We start from the raw sequence: 27140 nt of genomic DNA, 5'->3' as shown, positions 1-27140 counted from the left end.
CCTTCTGAGGGAAAGCGGTCCCTCTGCCCATACTCAAGATGGCCGAGAGTAGCGACCGGGCAGCTCCCTGTGGGGAGAGCGGTGGGAGGGGGGGAGGGAGCTTTGCTGCCCACACCCAAGATGGCCGGGGAGGGCGGGGTGACGCTTCTGATGCGCACTGGGCGGCCATCTTGCGTTTGGGCAGCAGGCCCGCGGCAGCGTCGGTGGAGCGGCCCCCGCGGCGCAGCTATGGTGGCCGTGGCGGGAGGCGGAGCGCGGTTCCCCGGGCTGTACCATCGCGCGGACAGAGGGGGAGAGACCTGCGCTGCTGAGCCTGGCGGGGCGGTGCGGAGCGGAGCGGAGCGCGGGCAGGAGCCGAGCCCCATGAGACTGCGCGAGAGCAGCGCGCTCCGCCTGGCAGGGTAAGGCTGGGCTGCCCCATAGCTACGCCCCTGTAGCCTTCAGCCCCTATAGCTCCGTCCTGCCCTCCCCTATAGCTACACCCTCCTCGCCCCTATAGCACTACAGCCCCTATAGCTCCACCCTGCCCTCCCCTATAGCAGTGCAGCACCTATAGCTCCACCCTGCCCTCCCCATAGCTGTACAGCCCCTGTAGCTACGCCCTGCCCTCCCCTATAGCTGTACAGCCCCCTGTAGCTACGCCCTGCCCTCCCCTATAGCTGTACAGCCCCCTGTAGCTACGCCCTGCCCTCCCCTATGGCTGTACAGCCCCCCTCCCCTATGGCTGTACAGCCCCCTGTAGCTATGCCCTCCCTACCCCATAGCTCTGCAGCCCCTATAGTTATCCCTTGCTTGCCCCTATAGCCCCTATAGTTAAAATCTTGCCTATCCCATAGCTCGACAGCTCTCTGTAGCTATACACTGCCCAACTCCTGAAAGCAGAAACTGTGCTGATGAGTGGGGGCTGCCCTATAGCTATAACCTGGCTGCTCCCTATTGCTATCCCCTGCCCACCCCCATCTAGGCAGACACTGTGCTGATGGAGAAGGCTGGGGCTGCCCCTATAACTATACCCTGCCCAACCCCATAGCTATATCCTGACCAGCCCTGATAGGCAGCCACTGTGCCACTGGATAATATGGCTGGAGCTTCTCCTATAGCTATATATTCTGCCTGGCCCCTATAGACAGACACTGTGCTGATGAGTAATTTGGCTAGGGCTGCCCTTGTAGCTATACCTAGCCTGTCCCTTATCTGTGCCAAAGGGTAAGGTCGGGGGCTGCCCCTATAGCTTTATATTCTGCCTGCCCCTCCTATAGACAGACACTGGGCTGATGGCTAAGGCTGGGGGCTTTTTCAGGGACCCTGTCCCCTATAGCTAATCCTTGTGTGGAAGGGTAAGTCTTGGGTAACACTGACTGCTACCTTCCTGCCTGCCACAACTGAATCCTGTGCTGAAGGGTTTTTGCATGATAGTTGCCCGACTCCTGTTGGCTCCCTGGCCCCCTCTAACTAAGCCCTGCTCTGATGGCTGCATGACTACCCCCGCCATTGCAGCTCAAATTGCCGCTGTGCTAGCCACATGTCATCCCTGGCACCTGCCTTTGGCTCCATGTCTTTGCTCAGTTAAAACTGGTACAGGTGGCAACTTGAGGTAGAGCGCTCCATGGTGTTTAATAGCGTTTGTGTTGCTGTGCCAGCCCCTCCCATGCATGTTACTCCCCACACTGTACTGGCTTGTGCCCCGATCCTGCCAGCAAATGCTGAATGTGATGCATGTGAATAGTCCCTTTGACTTCAGTGGCACTGGTCACATACCTAAAATTAAGCACATGCTTAAGCATTTGCAGGATTGGGAACTAATTTTTAAAATTGCTGTCCGTGTTACACCAGCACCTTTAAACAAGGGAGAGTCAGAGTATTTCAATACCTTCTTTTTTAAAGCCTGAGATTGAGGGACTGCAGGGAAAACAGTGAAACGGACTATCTAAACTGCTGTAGTGTGCAAAGTAAGCGGACTGAGAAAAGGGAGGCAAATAACTTTTTTCTCTAATCTGTTTTGATTAGCCTTTTAGGATGTGACTCGTAACTAGAATGGGCACAAAACTTTCAGACAGAACTGTGATTTATTTGTTTTGCCAGAGGACAGTGTCCCTTTATAATGCTGCTGTGAGCAATTAGATGTGCAGACCTGCCACGTTTCAGACTTTTGGAGGGAGTCACCCCCATATGGGATAAATTTTAAAGCAGTTTAATTTTATTGTCTCTACTTTTGCTCTTGAAGTTATCTTTTAGCAAGACCCAGATAAATCAACCTTTTTTCAAAAATACAGTTTCCTTAAATGGTCCAAGTTTTACAGTCCAAAACTGTGATGGCCCGAAAATTATGGACGGGAGGTGCATTTATTTATCTATTTATTTTTTTTTTAAAAGTTTGTGTGACAGATCATGCATTTGTTTGTATCCTGCTAATCAGAGCCCCAGTTCTGCATGCACTTACGCATGTGCCCAATTTTACACATGTGAACTCAGTGGAACCCTTCAGGCACATAAACTTAATCAATTGCTTAAATGTCTGTAGGATCAAGGCTTTCTAGCTGTACTTTAATGGTCCTTTTCAGCATAGTGCTATACACTCCCACTTATGCAAATTCCCTTTATCCAAAAGTCCTAGTTATCCAAGTCCAGAGTGTGTCCCCCATGTTAGTTAATCATCTGCTTATAACTTCTCCATTAGCCTCTTAGTGCTAAGATAATTTACAGCAATGCATCTGTTTTACTGCCGTAGGGTAAATTAATGTATCAACGCACAATGTGGTTCTGTGGCTGCAACATTGTGTCCAGTTCAAAGTGTAGCATGTGTAACTATTGTGGTTGTTTCTACAGCAGCATCTCTGGTCAGCGCTCCCCTCCCATCTCGGAGCCCCGCAGATGAAACTTGGCCCCTCCCAGTGATCAATGGGGCAGTCATCACTGAGGGACTGTGGTCAGGCATAGCCCCGGGAAGGCAGCCTGAGCACTGGGACAGACACAAGGTAGGCAAGGTGTTCAGGGGAGAGGTTGGTACATACAGCATCACCATTCATTGGCTCACCATCTGGAATGGCAAGAGCAGCAGCCAGTCGAGTAAAGCAACATCCCTGAGTGACTCTTCAGTCTGTCACACCCAGCTGTTCCCGGACCTATGGGGTATGTCTGCACAGCAGCTGGGAGCAAGCCTCCCAGCCCAGGTAGCCACTAGCAGGGCTTGAGCGAAAGTGGATGTTGGGGCTCAGGCTGGAGGTTGGGCTGTCCAGCCTAGGGAGTCGGGTGGGTTTGAGAGCCCGAGCCACAGTGTCCACACGGCTATTTTTAGTGTGTTAGCTTGAGCCCCACAGGCTCGCTCCCCGCTGCATTGTAGACATACCCTTGCTGCTTCCCAGCCAGAATCCAGCTCAAAATAGCCCTTCTGTTTATGCAAACACTAGGTTATCCGAAAGTGTTGGATGGCTGCCAGGCCCTCTGGGTAAACAAGAGTGTACTGTATCTGGTCATGAATGGATTTTATCGTCACAGTACCCACGTGAGATAGGGAAATATCCTCGTTTTACCCATGAAGAATTGAAGTAGAGGATTGACTGTGACTTGCCCAAAGTCCCTGTGGGCAGAGCTGAGCTAAGAATTGAGCCCAGGTCTCCTGAGTCTCAGTTCAGTGCCCTAGCCAGTTCTTATCCATTCAGGAGAGTGGTGTGTATTCTTAAAAATGTATATCCTGTATAGTTCACTACAGCCTTCATCCTGCAATTGGATCCACCTCAGTGGTCCCGTGTGTCCGTGCAGAGCCCCAGTGAAGTCAGCTGGGTTCTACACAGATGTTATGGTCCACCTGTATCAATCCATCTGCAGGGTCAGGGCCCCTACATATTCATCCATGTATGTGACTAATATTAGGTTAAAAGGATCTTCACATAGGGAAATATGTCATGCAAAGGTCTTGGAGAAGTGAAGATGTAACAGAGAATGGGGGAAACTTGCAGTCAGAAAATTACATATATCTCACAGTAGGCAGAGCATATAGATTTCTGGAAAGTTTTATGTGAAGTAATTCCACCAAAGAATTCTGTTTTGAAAACAGTTCAGGGTCAGCTCCTCAGCTAGTGTAAATCTGCATAGCTGCACTGATTTCACTTCAGTGGAGGGAGCTATGCAAAATATATATTAGTTGAGTCTCTGGTCCATAGAGAATGACAGGCAGTGTGATCCAGAAATAGGCCGGAATGGTAAAAGTCCAGGGGGGAAAAAATGACCCTAGAAAAAAATGTTTGTCCAATTCTTGCAGACCACATTTTTCTTTTCTTTTCTTTTCTTTTCTTTTTTTTTTTTACCCCTTTCATTTATAATGTAAAATTACCCGGAAGACAAGCACACAGCTGTTGCTGACTGCTTTGTTGTGTACTAAAAACACCATAATATAGCATGGAGCAAACACAAATCACTTCTAATCATGGCTTCAAATTGCCTGTGTTTTATTTTTGAAAAACACTGGAGCTGTTCCTGGAGCTTTATAGGATTCCATAATAACAGAAGTGAGATATATATTGACATTTGCAGTGATTCAGTTATGCCACTTCCGTTTTCTGTAGCCTAGTTTTTCGATCTTGCACGTGAGATGATTCTGTAGAGTGGTTATTCCTTCCCCACTGGGAATTACAGGCAAAATATACACAAGCAAATGTTTAAATGCAATGTTTTGATGTAAATTTTGCTCTCATACACTTATGTCAGTAAGTCAGTGGAGTTGCCATGTGTCATGGAGACAAGAATCTGGCCCTTTATTACATAAATGATGTACTAATGTTACTGTATGACATTAACACATTGTTTTTGTTCTGTTTGTACAGCACCTAGAGCAGTGGTTCTCAACTTATTTACCATTGTGGGCCGTATATGCAGGTCTCTGTGTTATGTGGGCTGCATCCACACAATATATATACTACCTGTATGGCCCTGAGGATGTCACATGGGCCACAGCTGTGGGTTGAGAACCACTGGGTTAGCACAATGGGGTCTTGGTACATGACTAGGGCTCCTAAGCACTATAGTAATACAAATAATAGGTAATAAAATCATTTTTGTAATCAGTGGAGGATTTACTATAACATTGCAGCTTTGCTGTCCTCATTTTGATGGCTCTCAGTGGAATTTTTCATTACTCTTTGCTTGTCATTAGGATCTAATCCAGAGTAGAGCTTGGTAGGAACCAGATTTTCCATTTCAGGGGAAATTTTATGATTTTGAAATTCTTCTATTCCAAAACCAAATGAAAACAACAGCAACAAAAAATTCAAAATTTTCTGTGAAACAAAATTCTCAACAAATTTTGTTCCAGGTTGATCAAAATGTTTCATTTTGATAAAATTGAAACATTTCATTTAGATCACATTTTTGCTCTTAACTTCTAAAAATGTTTTAAATAAAAACAGTAAATTTTGTTTCAAAACAAGTTATCGAAATGAGAAATTGAAATGTTGCATTCTGAAAGTGTCAACACAGGTATTTTGATGAAAAATTTCCAACCATCTCTAATCCAGAGCCCATTGAAGTGAGTGGAAAGCCACTTCACCTCCACCACCATTCACTTTATTAGGCTTTGGACCAGACCCTGCGAGCATTCAGACATTTTAAAAAACCCTAATTTAGGCCTGGGTCCTGCAGTGAGCTCTCTTTAGTAGACCCCTCTACCCATTGGAAGCCCCTTTGAAGTCAATGGGTTTCACGTGTGCACAGGGGTCCCACTTGCATAGCTCGTTGCAGGATCAGGGCCTTAAAAGAGAGGAGTAAAGAGTTAATTTATAATCTGATAAGAGATTTCAGCAAGCCCTACTTGTTTTATAAGCGCCTTACCATTGTTTTTTAGAAATCTTATATTAGTTATACGGTATGTCATTTTGGGCTGTGTTCTGCAAGGGAATGAAGGGGTTGTGATGGTGGAAAATGTTAAAACAAGGGAAATCTAGACTCAGTCTGTGTGTCCATGTGTTGATCAAATAGTGAGCATGACTTGGCTGTCTGCACTTCTTTCAGCAGTTTGCAAGATCAATGCTTTGTAAGTATACTAGTTCCTAGCAGTCAGACTTGGCTATCCACGTTGATACCTGCAGCATACTTGTTTGCCTTCAGCAAATTCTAGCTCTTAAATGTTGTGAAGCCATTTTGTTTTATTGTTTTAATCGAAGACAGTGATTTGTGATCTGAGCTGTAGCTCACGAAAGCTTATGCTCAAATAAACTGGTTAGTCTCTAAAGTGCCACAAGTACTCCTTTACTTTTGTCTTGGTCGTTCATCCCTTAATCATAAACATACAGATTCTCATACTCCGGAGTAATACTGACCGTTTTTCTTTCAATGGACTGCAGCGGCGCTTAAATACTTTCCAGATGCCTTGGACAACTAGCTATAACTGCAGATCTTAATCTCTGTAATTAAAAGTATTTTCATGGTAAATGTAAGGAAAAAAATGGAATACAGTAAACAGTTCAGGAAGCAAATTTAATTGTCTTGGTTAAAATCAGGATGCTTTTCATTTCCTCTGCCACCACTCAGTGAAACAACTGAAGTGAGTTATTGTCATTGATCTATAAAACTGGTAGACAGGTTATAGGAGTATCACAGAAAAATGTTTACAAGATGTAGAAGTGCTGTATTTGGCATCAAGTGGGCTTAATTTCCTCTTGAGCTGTTTGTTTTGATCCTAATTCAACACAACATCTAAGCATGTGCTTAAGTCCCATTGAAGTCAATGGGACATAAGCACATGCTTAAATGCTCTGTTGAATTGGAGCCATAATGGGGGATGCAGCCATATACAACAATAATGAAGGAAAACTGAGTGTATGCTGTCAGACGTGGTAAGACCAAGATGCCTTTTTCATCAAACGAAAGTATAGTGAATGTACAGTGCAGTAGTCAGTGTCACAGAGTTTAAGGCCAAAGGGACCACAGATCATATGACATAAAAAGAGGCAATGCCATGAATTTAATTGTAACCCTTCTTTGCCCCCACGAATGCCCGGTACCTTTAAATCAGATCAATTACTTGACAATTTCCTTCCTTTTGTGAATTTAATAACAGGAAATAAAGTTGTGTTCATATATTGTCAAAACTGAGACTTCTGTAGAAGCCACTGGCATTTTTTAGTTTTACTCAAAGTTTGTTTTCATTGGCTGAAAATAGTTGCCGAATTTCAACCCAAAGCTCAATGCAGTGGCAGAGTTGTAGGCATCTTGAAACTACTTATTCTTTGCTAATGAATGTCCCTGCCTCAAAGAGTTATATGGGTGCACATATATAGCTCTAGGAGCTACTGCAATATACATGTTGAGTAATCATCAGTATTTATTGGGATTACCGTAGTGCCCAAAAGCCCCAGGAAGGATTGGGTCGCTGTACAAATGCATAGGAAGAGACTATCTTTGCTCAGAAGAATTTAAAATGTGCCTTTTGCTGTGTTGTTTACTGTATGTTTGTTGAAATCTGTGTATGAACAATCTTGTGCTGGTAAGAATAAGATTAAGCTGTCTAATGGGTCAATTTCTGCCTGCAGTGACATAGTCCAATATACACGCTCATCTTTTTACTCTTCTGAAAACTACTTTCCTTTAACAAAGGTATTTTGCTTCCCTCTTCTCTAAATAAACCCCTTTTTTAAATTCACTGGTATGGAGGAGCATATTTTTTTCTGTTCCAAATCAGATGGATGAATAAGGATCCAGTCCTACAAACACGCACAGCTTGTAGCTTTCCCAACATCTGTAATTCCACTGATTTCTATGGGACCGTTCACATGCGTAAAGTTACTCATACATAAGTGTTAGCCGGATTGAGCCCTAAATTAAATAAAAATTAATGGCATGGAGTGTTCGGAAGTATTCCAGGTTGCTTATTATCATTGTCTTTCTAACAGAAATCTCGAATAAAACCCTATTCCATCCCTAAAAATGTGTTCCCTGGAACAATATAGTTGGTCACAAGTTGCTAAGAAACCCTGGAATACAGAGCAGCCAGGAAATGTGTACGGTGCATTAAAGTTATTTTGTAAGTCACAAATCATGAATTATTTATGCCTTGCAGATTAAAATTTGCTTAACTATTGCTGTCTTTATTGCATTAGCTTTGAGAATATTGCAACTGCAACAACAGGATTTGTTGTTCAAAAGCATTCATTATGGTGTCTATCGATGTTTATGCATCACGGGATGGTATGTTGAAGGCATGTTTGACCTCTTATTTGCACATTTTACGTACACTAGTAATGTACTTCATGTCGTGTCAAACGTAATTCACATAAGGAACAAAAGTAAAACTTGATGTAATTTAATGCCAATTGTTACTACTGGGCTGAGAAGCAAACACTCCAACATCAAGGTGAAAGTAACTGCACCGCCTAGCTTTTGCATCCTGTAAAACGGAGCCAACAAGCAAGAGAAAGCCACTCCAGCTGTTTGCTTTGGCCTAGTGCTCCTCTTTAGGTTCTAAAATTTAGTTATAACTAAGTTATACGGTTTAAGTAAACACACATTAAATAATAATAATTTTTAAACTTCTACTAGACCAGGAGTGTCAAACTCATTTTTGGAGTGGGCCAAATGCCTTTTTTAATTGTTGTTTGGGCTTTCATGTAGGATTCCACACTCCCCTCAATCTACAGTGGATCTCCCAGTGCTGTCAGTGGAAGATCCCCACAAAGATCAAGGGTGGAATCTGGCCTTGATTTAGTAACTGCATATTTAGTTTATTGTTCTTATTAAAGCCACATTCATCAATCGCTCAGTGTGAAAACTAACTTACTCTTAGGACACCCACTATATCTGCCTTGTTTCTTTTCCTTCTCTTTCTGTTTCTCTCAACTGTTCTTTCTTGTTTTGTCTCCTCCTATCTTTTCTCTGCATATCCTTCCCTACAGCAAAGCCCAGTTCCTTCCCATTCACTTCCACCATTTTCCCCATGTCATACAATAAAATTGTCAGTGATTACGTACCATTAACTATTTCATGTGTCACTTATGCTCTTAAGTTAACATCACTATGAGATGAATTGGAGCAAAGGAGTTCACACCTCCAAGTTGTCGTTTCAGGCTGTCTGCAGACTAAGGAGGACAGCAGTGCATCATTGGTTTGTAATTGTTTTGCATTTGGGAGGTTAATTTTGCATCCGGGAGGGCTAGAAATTTACTCTAAAGCCACATAACTACATCTAATAGGTCAGATCAGGCCCTCTGGCTGGGTGTTTAACATCACCGTACTATATTATGCTACTAAGAGCCCCTGTAGTAACTAAAAGGTACCTGGGTAAAGAATTTGGAGTGTACCTACTCTGTATGGATAGGACTTGTAGCAAGGGAAGACCTATACCTGTCACAAGAGACACCAACCTAAAGCTATTGTTTTCCTAGCACTATAAGGGAACATATAGTGGTAGAACAGGTAACACATGCCAAACAAACTGGGGCAGTGTAATTTACTCCATGAATTATATTGAATCTCAGCATACCACAGTAGGCTAAAGGTTATGAGGAATAGTGGGTAACTACCCACTATATAGATATTTTGGCTCATACACAAAGGTTTGCCAGTTTAGGGGTAGATTCTGAAACCCTGACTTACACTGAACAGTTCCTTACTCCAAGAATAGTCTTAATGACTGCATTGGCTCTAGTAGTGGAGTACAGTACTGCTCAGTGTGAGTGAGAATATCAGAATTGGGGCATTACTGTGTGCTATCAGAGTTGTTCAAAGCTATGGGATGTATCTTGGAGATACTAAATGGATAACATAGTGATCAAAATCAGTTCCTAGCTACATATCCCTTACTAATGTCCTAGGTAATGTAGTGACTGTTTTAGCATTTTCATCACTTAGTTTTGAAATGAGTTGGCATGAACCATCTGGACCTATATCTAAATCCACCTCAAAGAGGGGAGAACCCCATCTTATACCTTTCAGATCGGGCACCGTGGGTATCATAACTTCCTATGAAGAAAACTCTTCAGGGTGAGGAGTACTAACCTGGGTCATATGGGGCTAGTGGAATTGACATAACCTATTAATCATAGAATATCAGGGTTGGAAGGGACCTCAGGAGGTCATCTAGTCCAACCCCCTGCTCAAAGCAGGACCAATCCCCAAGTAAATCATCCCAGCCAGGGCTTTGTCAAGCCTGACCTTAAAAATATCTAAGGAAGGAGATTCCACCACCTCCCTAGGTAATGCATTTCAGTGTTTCACCACCCTCCTATTGAAAAAGTTTTCCTAATATCCAATCTAAAGCTCCCGCACTGCAACTTGAGACCATTACTCCTTGTTCTATCATCAGCTACCACTGAGAACAGTCTAGATCCGTCCTCTTTGGAACCCCCTTTCAGGTAGTTGAAAGCAGCTATCAAATCCCCCCTCATTCTTCTCTTCTGCAGACTAAACAATCCCAGTTCCCTCAGCCTCTCCTCATAAGTCATGTGTTCCAGTCCCCTAATCATTTTTGTTGCCCTCCACTGGACTCTTTCCAATTTTTTCACATCCTTCTTGTAGTGTGGGGCCCAAAACTGGACACAGTAGTCTAGATGAGGCCTCACCAATGTCGAATAGAGGGGAACGATCACATCCCTCGATCTGCTGGCAATGCCCCTACGTATACATCCCAAAATGCCATTGGCCTTCTTGGCAACAAGGGCACATTGTTGACTCATATCCAGCTTCTCGTCCACTGTAACCCCTAGGTTCTTTTCTGCAGAACTGCTGCCGAGCCATTCGGTCCCTAGTCTGTAGCGGTGCGTGGGATTCTTCCGTCCTAAGTGCAGGACTCTGCACTTGTCCTTGTTGAACCTCATCAGATTTCTTTTGGCCCAGTCCTCTAAGGTCCCTCTGTATCCTATCCCTACCCTCCAGTGTATCTACCTCTCCTCCCAGTTTAGTGTCATCTGCAAACTTGCTGAGGGTGCAATCCACACCATCCTCCAGATCATTTATGAAGATATTGAACAAAACCGGCCCGAGCACCGACCCTTGGGGCACTCCACTTGATACCGGCTGCCAACTAGACATGGAGCCATTGATCACTACCTGTTGAGCCCGGCAATCTAGCCAACTTTCTATCCACCTTATAGTCCATTCATCCAGCCCATACTTCTTTAACTTGCTGGCAAGAATACTGTGGGAAACCGTGTCAAAAGCTTTGCTAAAGTCAAGGAACAACATGTCCACCGCTTTGCCCGCATCCACAGAGCCAATTAGCTCGTCATAGAAGGCAATTAGATTAGTCAGGTATGACTTGCCCTTGGTGAATCCATGCTGACTCTTCCCGATCACTTTCCTCTCCTCTAAGTGCTTCAGAATTGATTCCTTGATCAATAACTTATTCCTCATTAATAATGATATCCAGTACTATAATTGATGCATTTATATGGTATTAGGAAACATTTATGGTGTCTTTCAAAGGCCCGAGTCAGTATTATGGCACCATTGTGCTGGGACCTGTACAAACACACACAAAAAGACTATCTTTGCTCCTCAGGGTTTATAGTTTAAGACACAGTGTTAGTGTCTTGTGCGTCTAGAGGCAGAAAAGCACAGAACCGTCAAGCTTCTTTCTTACTGCCATAATATTTAGAGGATGTGTCGAGATAGTTGGAAAAATGCAGAATTTTTGTGTGAAAAACGATTGACATTTTTAATCACAAAATTTCAATCCCTCTAGGCTGAATGAAAACCAGCAAGAATTTCTCAGTTTTTTTTGCCAAAATATTGTCAACATTTTTAAAATTTTAAACCAGATCTGTGTCTTTATTTCCTTGCATGTTCTATATATTTCTGTACGTAATAGTCATACAATTTAAGTATTGCAAACAGTAGAACCTCACAAACTCGCACCATTAATCTCCTAGCCTGGGTATGCTCATTAAAAACCCGCTAGACTCTCTGCTCAACAAAGATTTAACCGCCTGTTGCTGTCATGCAGGTAGTGTGGCCTACTGGGTAGAATACTGGATTGGGACTCAGTTTGCAACCTGCCACTGGCCTGCAAGGTGACCTTTGGCAAATTACTTCCCCTCTCTGTGCCTCAGTTTGTCCCTCTGTAAAATGGAGGGAATGATATGTAACCTCCTTTGTAAAGTGTTTTGGGATCTACAGATGAAAAGCACTGTATAAGAGTTTTACAATTTAGTTCCTTGGTCTCATTTTACTAATACTTAATTATTTTGCCAAACATGCTACAGAACATTTACAGTGAAGGATTATCCTAAATAATTAAAGTTAAGCCTGTCACGATAAATTAACAAAGTACATTTGGTGACAGCAGTCACCTCAATAGACTTATAGTCTTTGTCAAGCTTTGTGAATTAGAAGATAAGAGAGCAAGCGTCAATGAGTCTCTCAATCTCTAGTGTGAGTGATTGTGATGGTCTGCTTTGCAGTTAAGATGAATATGAAAATGATTGGTGCAGGTGGATGAGATGTGCTCTAATGGACTCTTGCTTTTGTTTTCTGGCAGGATGGAGAAGAAGAAAATTCTAATGAAATCCAAAGTTGCTGCTTCAAACCTTCTGAGTGCACTGCATTCGCTTTATCAGTTTGGCCACCTCTGTGATGTGACGGTCCATACTGAACACCTAGGGATCCAGGAGGAGTTTCTGGTTCACAAGGCTGTCTTGGCTGCTTCCAGCAATTACTTTAAGGGGCTTTTTCTTCACGGTGAGATGTTGGATGCTAAGAATTGCACCGTGACTCTACAGGACATATACACAGAAGAATTCACCTCCTTTCTGGAATTCGTCTACACTGCAGAAGTAGAGATTGACGCAGAAAAGTTGCATCGGATGAAGGAGGTAGCCGAGAGACTCGAGTGCAAGGATTTGCTTGACATTTGTGAAGAAATGAAGGCGGAGGGTAGAAAAGCCTTAGATTTGAGTGTCCATTTGAAAGGTCAGATATGTGAAAATGGTGGGTCCCAGTGGGTTCGTGTCCAGCAAGCAGAAGACAATGAAGTGAATGATTCTTCCCAAATTGGGGCGACACCCATGAAGAGAAAATTTTGGGACAGCCAGAAATGCAGAAAATTGCAACCAGACTATGAGATTGTTGATGGACAACCTGCAAATCCCAATAAAGGCGGGACAGATCTTCTGGAGTCGAAAGCTGGGATGGCAAAGTCAGACAAACAGAACAAAATAGAGACAGGTGAGATGATTAGCATGGATACAGTCAACCCAGAGGAAAATAAGACAAGCCATTGTGCCCTAAACCGGTCAGACTCAAAGGAAACCTGCATAGTGATCAAAAATGTGCTCCCTGGCCAGGAGGAGGATGAAAATAGTTTAATTTCTGAGCGCCCCAGTAAAACTGAACGCAGGAAATCACCTCGCAACGTATCAAAAGTCTTGCCACAAATGTACACGTGTGAGAAGTGTAACCAGTCATTCCATTTCATCAAACACTATCAGTCGCACATGGAGCTGGAACACGACATCAACATAGTCCTCAAACACAGCTGCAATATGTGCGACCAGCTCTTCTCAAATCGCCAGAACCTCAGGCAGCACCGCCTCACAGTTCACAATGATGAGCGACGCTTCCCTTGCGTGTTTTGTGACAAGAGGTTCAAGCGCCGGAAGGATATAAATGACCATATCCGGAGGGTGCATGAAAAGAAAAGGAATCCCCAGGCATGTCCATACTGCAACAAGGTTATCAGCTCCAAATGTGGCCTGACAGTTCACATTCGAACCCACACTGGAGAGAAACCTTATAAATGTGAACGCTGCCCAGCCAGTTTTGCTCAGAGGTCTGCTTACAATACCCATGTAAGGTACAGCATTTTGTGTGTGTGTGTGGACATTAAGAGAGGAGTATTTTCAAGATCCTGATTGCTTCAGAGCTAGGTTCTTTGGGCACTTGGAAGGCAATAGGAGTCTTTCCAGTGACTACAGTGGGCTTTGGGTCAGGATATTATCAGTTTGCAACAGCTCTGGGGTGATGTTTTCAAAGCCATGCAGGGGATTTAAATGCATTGAAATTATTGGGAGTTGTGCAGCTAAATCCCCTTTAGTGGCTTTGCATGTCTCAGCCTTTGGGTTTTAAACATGAGCCCGGGAGAACTGAGATGTGCTAAAAATGAGCAAGACCTGGCTAACGATGATCACAAATCTATTTTTATTTGATCCTATGCACTGCAGGCTGTGTCGAGGTAGTGTGGGCTTTCACACAGGCCTTTTCTGCACTTGACTGACCAGAAACGAATCAGTAACATTTCACAGCAGTCTCCAGATCTGCAAACAGACAGAATTTGATTTTTATGAGAGCATAAATATAGAATTGCCATTGGCCCAGGACAGAATTCCTGACTTTCAGCTGTTACAGCCCTCCTGAGTCCTGAAGTGATTCCAGGACCCTCTTCAGACTTTTTCAGAGATTCAGTCCTCCTATTATGACCCTCATACTCATACCTCTGTCCTCTTTTCTGTGTCCCTCTGGAGTCCTCTGCTTCCCCAGCCGTGGAAAAGGCCAAGTCAAATAAGTGATGTACATGTTTTGGGAGGTCCTGAGGTATTGGCACTATTAAATATGGAAAAGAAATGTTAGGTTATATGACAGGTATTTAAATATATACGTTTTTATTGTTCTCTTCTCCGGAGTCTTGTACAGTTGAAATCCTGGGCCCAGATCTGCTGTGTTGGAGTCAACTCAAAGCAGCCCTAAAACTGTAATAGTTGCCAATAAGAGGATGGCTCCAGTATGGAGGAATCCTTTGTTGAGACCATGCCACCATAATGCTCCTACTTCACCGCGCCCCCTGTGGATGTATAGGGGGTATATCCCTATACTCTCATTATCTGACTGCCATAACCCATGTTGGAGCCATAGGCAGCTGGCATAAATTAGAGCAGCCACCAGGTAGGAAACTGGTCTGATGATTAGCCTGTTGAATTGGAGATAGTTCACCTCCCAATGACTTCATAAATATCTGCTTCAGTTACCTTTGGTAAATGAAATAACCAAACAGTCATTCATTTTCTGATATAGCTGTAAAACTAATCTGACATTTTTTTGAAATAAATCACTTTAAAAATGTATAGTGCGTACCTTCTAAAAATGAAACCTACATCTATTTCTGAGTTGTGAAGAATATGTATTAAGGTTATAACAACCAACAAGAATGCACTTTTATGTAAAAAACCATGATTAAATCAAGTCTTCCTGACTAGTGATTTAAATCAAATCCACCCTGCTGTATTATTTTCCCAGCAGGGAACTAGGACACAGAAAAATTGCTCATGATGACATAGGAAGCCTGTAGCAGATCTAGGAATTGAACCCAGATCTTCTGAGTCCAGTCCCGCACCTTCACCATGAGACCATACTTCCACTCAAGCATGAGGATTATTTGCCCCTGTAGCTTTATCCTAGCTAATGCAACTACAGAGAATAATTTTATCCCTATATATATATAATTCTTTCTTAAATTTTATTAATGCATGTAATAAATCAATAACGTTGACACTTTAAAGAATCCCCTCATGAGATTGCATATGTAAAAAGATACCATCCGTCTGTTTCTGAAGAAAATCTGCATGCAGAGACTTTTGTGTGACAATGATGTGTGTAGTGAGAAAGAAACAAGGATACTAAGGGAGAGAAGTGTGATTGACAGAAAGAATTAGGTTCTATATAGTATAAACAGTGAGCTCAAAAAAGAGGGTTCAGTGAGGCTAAATTGTAGGAAAATGCAGACTGAACACATAGGAGTAGAAAAATAAATGAAGTAGTAGAGTAGGAGTGAAATCCACAATAGCAGGATGAGCAGATAATTCCAGACTTTTAAAGCAGTTGCAGTTACACAGTATCAGTCTTTGGTGTGCCCAGCACACAAACTGTAATCTTTCAAAAGAATGCAGTGTGGCACTCTGTCTCATGTTCTGTGTTATCTTATCACCTGCAGAGGGAAAGCAGATCGAACTCATGCAGAAATCTCCCAAATAATTTGTTTTAAATTTGTGGTTGTTAAGAGTTCAAATTTAGACTATGCAGGATTACCAATTTCTTTGAGACAGGTTTTGATACCCTTATCTCAGTGTTCATAAGGGTTTCTGTTTCTGGTCCTAAATTAATAAGAAACCTGTTGGTGCTGCAATTTACACAAATAGAGATGTTGCCACCTGCCAGTATTTTTATAAGAAAATGTTTGTGTTATGTTCTTGTTTATTGGTATTATGATGGTGCCTAAGGGTTCTAGTTAAGTATTGGGATTCTGTTGCACTAAGTACTGTAGTAACACTGTTAGAAAGACAGATTACCATAATTGACTATCTGCACAAACAGTACGCAGATTTGCTTTGTATAATTGCATGCACAAAGTAGGCATGTCATTGCATGAAGTTTACACCTTCAATGACATTTCTAATTTGTTTAAAAACCAAACACTGCATATCTTTCCATAGTCACTGTATTGTAACCGTGAACTCAAGATTATGCTGAAGTGATGAATCCCAGTTCTGTGTTCTTATCCACCTTCCCATGCACACGTCCTGTGTGAAAACAATGGGAATTTTTTCCATGTATCTTAGAGCTGAATAGTGCCTTTGCATTGTGGAGAAATCACAAATGGCCTACAATGAAATTCTTAACCTTTCAATTAGAGTGAAACATCGGTTTTGTTGTTTGAGAATCACACACAAAGTGTTTCAGGGTCAAATGTGGCAAATATAATGTGCTTCTTTAAGGAGGTACTAAGGGTCAAATGCAGTAGATATTTAAAAGTATGCCATTTAGTATTTAATTGCTCTTAATTTAATTAAAAGTAAAGCAAGAGGATGTCAAGTTGTATTTGTAAGAACCCATTTGTTAGACTGAATTTATAGTCATGATATTAATCATGAAAATCATGATATTAATCAGGTAACACACAAATTTGCTTTAGAGAGAGTCTTTTCCTGATGACCTTCTGGTTTTAAACTTCTGCCAGTCCCTCAGTGTAGTATACATTGCTAACTGTGAAAGCAAGGATACCCAATGGTTTCAGTAATGCTTTCACAGAATAACTTGCATAAGACACTTCAGTTATCGTTAATTATCTGGTCTCACCTTTCTACAATATTTCCTTGCTCTCTTGTTCTAGATGTTCTACTAGTTTGTGAAAGGCAACATTAAAATGAATATGAGAAACCCGATTCCTTTGGTGTGCATGCATATAAAACCAGGTGTTTAACCTACTATGGTTGTGTTCTGTTTTTAACAGAAAAATACATGAATCTGGGCAAGACAGGAAGCTTATGCCAGTCTACTGGATGGTAGTTCCACCTGCAGATAGACCAGATGCAACATACTGTGAAACCAATATTAGCAAAGAAAGATGGGTTGGAGCATCAGATACTGGGTTGCGAAAAGCTACCAGGAGCAAAGAAGCCATGGACTACGAGGAAGAACCAGAGAGCTCATCTAATGCACAAGTGGATTGCAGCAATGAAGGGGAAGAAAGGAAGGGGCAATATGATGAAGCTGAAGCTAACAGAGAAGATGAAAATGAAGATGGGGATGAGGATGAAGAAGGAACTAATGTGAAGGGGGAAGAGGAGGGAGATTACGATGCAGTTTATTCTGAAGCAGATGGTGGTAAAGATAACGAGGATGTTAGTACAGATGATGACGATGACTCCTCTAATGATAAAGATGCTGAAGAAAATGAATCGGGTGAAAACTTTAAAATAAAGAAGGTAACTAAGGCCCGGGTAACTAAGAAGTCTGCCTATGTTATAACATGTGATAAATGTGATGAGCAGTTTGTCTCTCGGAAAAAATATGTGGATCACTGCAAAGATGTCCATCAGTCCTTGCCCGGTAAAGTCTATCAGTGTGATATCTGTAGCAAGTCATTTGCTAGCTACAATAGCTGGAAAGAGCACAGAGCGTGTGTCCATACTGAAGAAAGGCAATTTGCCTGCACTCTCTGCAATGCTACATTTAAAAGAAAGAGAGACGTGAGGACACATTATATGCGGAAGCACGAAGGGAGAGTGAAGCGCCCACTGTGTTCGGTCTGTGGGAAGATTCTGAGCTCTCGAACTGCATTGGTGTTTCACATGCGGACACATACAGGGGAAAAACCCTACGAATGTAGCATTTGTCATTCCAAATTTGCACAGCCATCACAGCTTAAGATCCACACCAGGTCAGCCTACAGTACCGCTTCTCCCATTACTGAACCCTGCATGCACCCTGTTTCAGCACACCTTCCCTTGGGCGACCCACTGTCCCCCAGTCATTTTTCTGCAGGATCCGTGTAATAGAGGAATGCTGGGATTTATGTTGGCCTGTAATATCAATGATTAACAAAGTATAGTTCTTTTATTTATGTAAAGTTGTTTGTCTACTCCAAGGTCATTACCTCACCCTTGGGAAAGACTTAAAACATAGCAGTACCATTCACACATGGGCAAACATATAGGGATTACTTCTAAATAAGATTGAGCCAGATCCTCAGCTAGTGTAAAAAATGGCAAGAGGGGAAGGATTGCCAAGTGGTTAGGGCACTAGTCTCAGATTTAGGAGGCCCAGGTTCAATCCCGTTGTCTGTCACAGACTTTGTATGTGACCTTGGGCATGTCATGTAGTCTCTCCGTGCCTCAGTTCCCCACCTGTAAAATGGGGACAATAGCACTGCCCTACCTCACAGGAGTGTTGAGTAGAAATACATTAAAAAGATTGTGGAGGTGCTTAGATACTTCAGTGTTAAGTGCCTAAGATATATACATAGAAAATGCCATGAAAGTCCTGTTGAGCTCTGCTGATTTACATTGGTATAAGATCTAACCCAGAAAGTCAGAATTACACCAAGAAATCAAGGAAGTTCAGGGTTTGTTTGCATGCCACCTCTTGTACAATGTGCAGCATTTTGACTGACGTCTCAAAACCATGCATGATCTTGCATATTATATAGTATGAGCTGGAATGTGAAAACAGAACAGAAAGTTGCAGATGCGGGACGTTTGACTTCAGAATGTCCTTGTTTTAGCTCATTTAAAATCAGATTCCATGTGGATAGTCTTAAACATAACGTGCAAGATTTTCCTTAGCAACCTTGCTCTTTAAAAGTGGGACTGTCCTCCTGAGTTAAAGACCAAGGGCCTGACTCTCAGCTGGTGCAAATCAGTTTGTGTGATTTACACATGTTGAGAATAATAGCCCAGAACGCACTGTAGGTGCCTGGAGAGATCTGCTGCTAGCGTAAGGAAAGAAAACATCCACATTGCTGTCACCACTACCAAAGCAGCAGCCGCCAGTCTTTTGTAAGTTCTGGCTCTTCTCTGCTGTTTGTGTCATAAGAAATAACCTTCAGAGGCTAGTCTTTCTGGAGCCAGAGGGGAAAAAGCAGACCCATCAATGAGGCCCAAGATAACTAAAACTAAAGTAGAATTTTTGAAAAGCCAGTATTTAAATTGAGATCAATGGGACTAAATCTTTCTGCTGTGCCAATTTACACCAGCGGAGTATCTGCCCCAGTACGTTCATCACACTTATAAATAGTGAGGTCATTGATATCTGCTATATGTGAGGTTTATTTTTCTTCCAAAGACAAATACAGTCTTGATGATAAACTAAAGTAATATACTTGTGTGTAAATGTCTAGGAACCACATGTTGTATGTAGTGCAGTTGTAGCCAGGTTGGCCCCAGGATATTAGAGAGTCAGGTGGATGAGACCATATTTTATTGGACCAACTTCTGTGGGGGTGAGAGACAAACTTTCAAGCCACACAGAGCTCTTCTTCAGGTCACCTGGTCTTGTCTGTCTGCACTCACTGTTGTTTTCTCTCCTTTGCCTCATTCACCTGCTAAGATAGGCAAGCAGCCCTTTTATTTGAAATAACCCCTGGCTTTATCAGTTCCTGGCTGATCACAGCAAGAGCATACATATACTCTCACAAGGAGTTTATCAGTATCGGGAGCTTCTCAGAGGAGTAGGATATTCGCTTCATCACTCTGGTACATAGGTGCCAACTCTGTGGGTGCTCCAGGGGTGGAGCACCCACGGGGAAAAATGAGTGGGTGCTCTGCATCCACCAGCAGCCAAGCTCCCCCCTCCTCGCAGGGTGGGGCGGGGACTTTTGGGAAGGGGTGGAATGGGGGTGGGATGAGGGTGGTGCAGGGGCGGGGCCAGGGGTGGGGGGGGGTCAAGCACCCATCCGGCAGAGAGGAAGTCGGCGCCTATGCTCTGCTGTATCGTCTAGCAGCCAGTATAGGACAATAGTATAGTTGGGCTGTCCGTGCTTTAGGCCACAGAGTCTTAGGGCTGATGCTGCTTTTGAGGCACGAAGGAAGAAAAAGAAAGGAACAGCCAGAGGAAAATCTTGCATGCTCCCCTGTAAGGCATTGTAAGGGAATGATCCTGAGCTGGTGTGAGTCAGCCGAGCTCCTTCAGATTAATGAAGCTACACCGACTTACTCGATCTGAGGAGTATAAATGTCTTTACCAAGGATTTTCTAGGCTCCCCCTTCCCCCCCTGCACAATATTCATGCAAAATCCCAAGCATCAGATAGGGTCATTCATTGCAACAGTACACCTTAGGGGCTGCATGCATCTTTGATGTAATATGCATGCAAACCTTCAATTTCCTTGCTGAGCTGAACACATTTATGCCAACTCCCGCATAGAAAATCTAGGCAAACTCTCCGGGACCGTAACGTCCACAGAACAGGAAATTAATTTCAAGAGGAAATGCTATTTAAAATCCCCCCTGTCTACTGTGCTTAATTTGTGCTTGGGCTTGCCAGGGCTGAGCCCTGGAATGTCTAAGCTTGGCAGTTCATAGCCCCGGCACCTCCGGGCTTGCCGCCTCAGTTATGAAAGGAAAAAAATTGCTTGAGCCCTGGCACTTCTTTCATTACAAATTAAGCACTGCCTATGTAGCTGTGTTTTCTCAATATCTCTCTGTGTTTCACTGCCTGTAGGTCTCATACAGGAGAAAAGCCATATATTTGTGAGGACTGCGGAGCTTGCTTTGCTGACAAAGGCAAACTAAATGGTCACAAGAGGACACATACAGGTAGGAATTAAACACTCTGGGCCCCTCCCTCTACCATTCTTAGCCCTTTATTTGGTCAGGTTGAATACAAGTTGTCTGCAGGACATCCCGGTAGCACAGAAATGATCCAAATTCCTAAGCCTCTTGACAGCAGGGAATAGGTAGGGGCAGGGAAGTGCACTTTCTATTTTTAACTCACAGGAGGTACCTAGATGATGAGGGCCATGTGGGTACCTGGATAGGTAGACATCAGAAAGCCTGTCTGAGATGCAAGACTGAAGAAAGAGATTGGGATAGAGAGAGGGATTTTGGGAGTCATCTGCATAGAAACGGCAGCTGAGGCCGAGTGAGTAAATAGTTAAGTCCACATTGCGAAGAGTTGCAAAGGGACCTCACAAAACTGGGTGACTGGGCAACAAAATTGCATTTATCAACATTGAATTTCTTCTTCCAAATAATGCACACTAGAAAACATAATGCCAACTATACAGTAGAGCCTCAGAGTTATGAACACCAGAGTTACAAACTGACCAGTCAACCACCGCCCTCATTTGGAACCAGAAGTATACAGTCAGCAGCAGCAGACGCAGATTAAAAAAACAAATACAATATAGTACTATGATAAATGTAAACTACTAATAAAAAGGGAAAGTTTAAAAAAAAAGATTTGGCAAAATAAGGAAACTTTCTGTGCTTTTTTCATTTAAATTAAGATGGTTAAAAGCATTTTTCTTCTGCATAACAAAGTCTCAAAGCTGCATTACGTCAATGTTCAGTTGTAAACTTTTGAAAGAACCATAACGTTTTGTTCAGCGTTACAAACAAACTCCATTCCTGAGGTGTTCGTAACTCTGAGGTTCTACTGTACATACAAAATTATGGGATCTAAATTAGCTGGTACCATTCAAGAAAGAGACCTTGGAGTCATTGTGGATAGTTCTCTGAAAATATTCGCACAGTGTGCAATAGCAGCCAAAAAAGCTAACAGAATGTTAGGAACCATTAGGAAAGCGATAGATAACAAGACAGAAAATATCATAATGCCTCTATATAAATCCATGGTACGCCCACTTCTTGAATACTGTGTGCAGATCTGGTCACCTCATCTCAAAAAATATATATTAGAATTGGAAAGGGTACAGAGAAGGACAGCAAAAATGACTGGGGTATGGAACAGCTTCCATATGAGGAGAGATTAAAAATACTGAGATTTTTCAGCTTGGAAAAGAGATGACTAAGGGGGATGTGGTAGAGGCCTATGAAATCTTGACTGGTGTGGAGAAAGTGAATAAGGAAGTGTTACTTTCTCCTTTGCATAACACAAGAACTAGGGGTCACCCAATGAAATTAATAGGCAGCAGGTTTAAAACAAAAGGAAGTATTTCTTCACACAGTGCTCAGTCAACCTGTGGAACTTGTTGCCAAGGGATGTTATGAAGGCCAAAATGATAACAGGGTTCAAAAAAGAACTAGATAAATTCATGGAAGATAGGTCCATCAAGGGCTATTAGACAGAATGGTCAGGGATGGTGTCCCTATCCTCTGTTTGCCAGAAGCTGGGCATGGATGACAGGGGATGGACCACTCGATGATGACCTGTTCTGTTCATTCCCTCTGAAGCACCTGGCATTGGCCACTGTTGGAAGACAGGATGCTGAGCTAGACGGATGTTGGTCTGACCCAGTATGGCTGTTGTTCTGTTCTTAATGAGGTCACGCAGGGATACGGTGAAGAGGGGAAAAAGGGGTCAGACTCCTGAGAGTTGCCAACAAAGCATGGTGGAGGGGAAGCCAGTTGAAGACCAAGAGAGCAGAGACTCATGGAAATCGAAAGGTTACTGATCGTCCAGGAGAAAGGACTGATCAAATGTGTCAAAGAGAGCAGGAGGATTAGCACGGGCAAAATACAACAGAACATCAGACTTGGTCAGGAAGAGGTTACGGAGGTAACTGGTAAGAGAATTCAGATTGTCTTTTGTTCTTCTTACAGGAGAGCGTCTCTTTAAATGTGATGTGTGTGGAAAACATTTTGCCACCAATGAGTACTTAAAATGCCATAAGCGATGCCACATGGGAGCTAAGCCCTATAAATGTGGTGTTTGTGGGAAAACGTTTGGACTGAGAGCCTCGCTAGCCCAACACAGTAACGTTCATGCAGGTAACAAAGCAAACAGATGTTGTTTTTGGCAATAAATGAGTAGATACTGGTGGAAGTTTGAATCTGAAATTGTTTGCAAAAGGAGCGTTAGCCTTTAACTCAACAATCTTTTTGATGGGCTACATAAGTATAGTGTGGGGGGGGAGTGATTTGGAGCCAGAGTTCACACTTACTCATATTTTTTGTAAAGGAAAAAAAATTCATACACTATTTAAAAAATAACTAATATACCCTGCATTGCCTCCGAGATACAGTGTACGGTAGTTGGTTACCTTGGGCCAAGTGCAGTTTGACTCTTTGTTCGGAAATTCTTTCTCCGAGACCTTTATCCTGCAAACGCTTACGCACATCCCTAACTTTAATTATTTGCAGAGCTTGATTAAAGCAATCCAGAGCCCTGTACGCTCCCCCAAATGCCCATCCTCCATGGCCATCACCCTAGCAGAGGGTGGACTGGTGGCAGGAGCCAGTAGCAGGGTAGCATTCACCAGAAGAGGGGCCTGATCTGCTTTAGTAGAGAGGATGGGGCCAGGTAGCTACATCCCTGGTTCTATTGGCTGTTGCACCTCTGTTTGGAAACTCAGGCAGGCCCTGCTGGATCAGTTTCACTTGGGTCACATTTTCAAGCTTTTCTTTACAACCAGGGGGGCTAGAAATATTCATCACATGATTGTGGGAGCCAGGGGTGTTGTGCAAGTGCTTTAATCCAGCATTGCTCACATAAATAGTCCTGTTACTCACATAAGTAAACTTAAGCATGTACCGAAGCATCTGCAGGATCAGGCCCAAAGGGACTGATCTTCAGCGGTTGTGGGTTTTGTTCATTTGCAGAGACACGTCCATATTTCTGTGAACAGTGTGGAAAAACATTTACTCAGCAAGGAGCTCTCAGGCGTCACCAGCGTATTCACACCGGTGAAAAACCATACAAGTGCAGGGCTTGTGAGAGAACCTTCACAGACATGTCCACCTTACGGAGACACGTATCGGTACGTTGCCTCTCTGCTGCCTTTGTAGCAGTTAAACTGCAGTACAGAAGTTTAATTAGGGATGAAAGGGACAGGGAGCTACATTTCTGCAGCTGTTTTTTTTTTATTTTATTTTTTTTAATTTACTAGGGATTAGAGTTGATGCTTCAGTTTTGATTCCTTATGAAAAATAAATCCTGTTAGGATGAGGGGGAGGATTAGGGTGCTAATTTACAATTACATCAGGTTTTTAATATTATTTATTAGGGTTGTCAAATGATTACAAGAAATAATCACAATTAATGGTGAGATTTTCAAAAATAGTGGCGATTAATCACAGGTTTAATCACATTGTTAAACAATAATTGAATACCAATTTAAATGTGTTATAAATATTTTTGGATGTTCTACATTTTCAAATATATTGATTTCAACTACAACATGGAATATAATGTGCACAGTGCTCAGTTTATATTATTATTTTTTATTACAAATATTTGCACTGTAAAAAAGATAAAAGAAATTGTATTTCTTGTAATTTACAAATGTAGAAAATTTTTTTGTTACATAGCTGCACTCAGAAACAAAACAATGTAAAGTTTTAGCGCCTACAAGTCCACTCAGTCCTACTTCTTGTTCAGCCAGTTGCTAAGACAAACAAGTTTGTTTACGTTTATGGGAGATAATGCTGCCTGCTTCTTATTTACAATGGCATCTGAAAGTGAGAACAGATGTTTGCATGGCACTGCTGCAGCTGGCATTGCAAGGTAATTACGTGCCAGATATGCTAAACATTTGTATGCCCCTCAATGCTTCAACCACCATTCCAGAGGACATGATTTGCGTTAATTGCTTGAGTTAACTGCTATTAATTGACAGACCTATTATTTATACCGTTGTAGCACCTAGGTGCCCCAGTCATGGACCAGATGACGTACCAATTCTCAGGCCTGACAGCCAAACTGGTCTTAAAATCCAGTTATTTTTAAACAGCAAAATCTGATCATACAGGAAATGAAACATGAGGAAAGACAAGAACCTAGCTAATGTAAAGCGGATGCTGCTATAGCTGGGTTTTTTTAAAATCACAATTAGAGGTCTCCTCGAGCCTAATTTTTAGGCCCAACCTGGACCTGAACCAGACCTAAGCCCACCCAACCTGAGCCTGAGACCCAAACTGATCCAATCCTTCCTGCGAACCTGAGTCAGCATCACTGTCACCTCCTGCCTGTGGGGCTGGCATGGTGGCAGATGAATGTGCTGACTGCTGCATAGCCTGCTGGCTGCTGCTCCCCACTGTGCTGTGTGCACTATGGAATGAGAGTCACGGCCACTTTTTGGCACACTCCGTGATTGCAACACATGCAGAGCAGCGAGGTGGCAGTGGCTGGCAGGAGCAGGGCACGCTCCTGCCACAGGCAGGAGTAGGAGAACCCACCCCAGCCACAGACAGTCCGGTTGTTTTCCCACCTGATCCAGATGCAGCCCTTGTAATCAGGTTCTGCTGGGATTGGGTCAGGTTGCAGGGCTCTGATCACAAATGCTGTGGAAAGTGGTTTCACCCTCATACTGTAGATACGAGATACAGTGTCTTACCATTTCTTGAAACTTCAGATGCATTCTCAGAGTTCTGACAGGACACACAGCTCCAGGTGATAAACTGGACTGCGAGCAAGATCGCTAGGACGCCATTTGGGTCCTTGAAGTGACCTCTTTGGGGAGGAAAATCAGGACTGTCCCAATTTCCATTGGTCAAGTCTAGCATTCACCTGTGTGCTCAGAGTCACATTTCTGCCAAAACTGTGTCATGGCAGTGGACCTGGAACAGTAAATAGGTCAGAATTAGTAATGTCGAATCATTCTCACATTTTAGAGCCCAGCTAACCCCTTCACCCATCCCAGTGCAGCATTGGAATGTTAAAATCAACCCTATTCCATTTTGAACATGGTTAATGAAAGTAAAATCTTCAATTGTTTTAAATTACTATTCAGAAACATTTCTTTCCTCTACAATCTTCGTTTTTTCCCCCCCTAGATCCATGACCGGAATGCTCACTGGAGAAGTTTCTTAATAGATCTTACTACCAAAAAAGACCATAATTGGTCCAAAATAGAAACCTTATCAGATGTCTGTATGGGTGAGGACTCGGCACCTGAAATTTGGTCCGTTGACCAAGGTAAACTTTATAAACCAGAAAGCATTAGCATAAAAAAAGCAGAACAGAGGCAATCTAGTGTTAACATGCGAGACGCTGATCACTCCCTTTTATACTTGTAACTCTTATTGCTCTAACCAGAAAACTATAAAATCTCTTGATACACTATGAATGAAAACATTTCAAATCTTTTTTCAATATAGCTGCTTCATTTTTAAGCTATGTGAGATACTCTTATCTTTTTGCAGTTGATACGAGATGTTACATTGCGGTTTTTTATCTTGTTATGGTAAACTATTTATGCCAATTAGGTGTTAGACCTATGTACAGAATTTTATTTTTAAAAAGTATCTTGAATATATCACACAGTAAAATACCCATTTAATTAAAGTATATATGTTTGTTTTTGAGTGTGTATCTATATATACATGCACATGCATAATAGTGTTATTGTAAATTGTCTTTATAATAAAGATATTATGTTTAGAACAATCCACATAAAATGATAACCTATGCTGTATCTAATTTATTTGTACATATTTTATTGTAAAATATTTTTAACTTTCTTGATCAATACAAAAATGTTCAAATATTTGCTGTGTAATGTTATAAACCAACTAGAATGTAGCTGTTTAATGATACAAGTCGGTGGTATATGCTGTTTCCCAGCTTTCGATGGTTCATTTTGTCTTGACACTGTGATATTTGCTTTTAACTCTTAAATATAATTTCTTTGTATACTGTAAAATAAACTTCAAAATTATTTCTTAAAAGGTGATGGGACATCTCTTAGGTCCATATGTATAATAAATAATAAGAAGCTGTGAATTATGGGCTCAGTTTTATAATTCAAAGGTTGACTGAACAACCTC

The 27140-nt window shown here is 42.3% G+C and overlaps 1 protein-coding gene across 4 annotated transcripts; it reads left to right on the top strand.

Moving 5' to 3' along the window:
• Window positions 1–202: 202 nt before the first annotated feature.
• Window positions 203–27074, top strand: LOC144263257 (uncharacterized). 4 transcript variants are annotated; one of them, XM_077814124.1, is made up of 8 exons: window positions 206–401; window positions 2827–2975; window positions 12464–13753; window positions 17204–18133; window positions 20914–21008; window positions 22977–23144; window positions 23976–24133; window positions 26148–27074. In XM_077814124.1, the coding sequence occupies exons 3-8, from the start codon at window positions 12465–12467 to the stop codon at window positions 26388–26390; spliced, it is 2883 nt and encodes a 960-aa protein (XP_077670250.1). In that variant the 5' UTR covers window positions 206–401; window positions 2827–2975; window position 12464; the 3' UTR covers window positions 26391–27074. The 4 variants fall into 4 exon arrangements, with proteins under 4 accessions (XP_077670251.1, XP_077670250.1, XP_077670249.1 ...); XM_077814123.1 differs by having other exon boundaries at window positions 208–401; window positions 2830–2975; window positions 12464–13777; XM_077814121.1 differs by having other exon boundaries at window positions 208–401; window positions 12464–13777.
• Window positions 27075–27140: the final 66 nt, after the last annotated feature.

Source organism: Eretmochelys imbricata, chromosome 3, assembly GCF_965152235.1.
Source record: "Eretmochelys imbricata isolate rEreImb1 chromosome 3, rEreImb1.hap1, whole genome shotgun sequence".
Classification (NCBI taxonomy): domain Eukaryota; kingdom Metazoa; phylum Chordata; order Testudines; family Cheloniidae; genus Eretmochelys; species Eretmochelys imbricata.
This window is presented reverse-complemented; position numbering and strand designations above follow the sequence as displayed.

What these genes read in the sequence shown, in the direction of transcription:
- LOC144263257 (XM_077814123.1), top strand. Translation starts at nt 12,465, where the DNA reads ATGGAGAAGAAGAAAATTCTAATGAAATCCAAAGTTGCTGCTTCAAAC. An exon ending in GCTTACAATACCCATGTAAG is followed by an intron (nt 13,778 to 17,203) that starts GTACAGCATTTT and finishes TGTTTTTAACAG; the next exon opens with AAAAATACATGAATCTGGGC. An exon ending in CAGCTTAAGATCCACACCAG is followed by an intron (nt 18,134 to 20,913) that starts GTCAGCCTACAG and finishes CACTGCCTGTAG; the next exon opens with GTCTCATACAGGAGAAAAGC.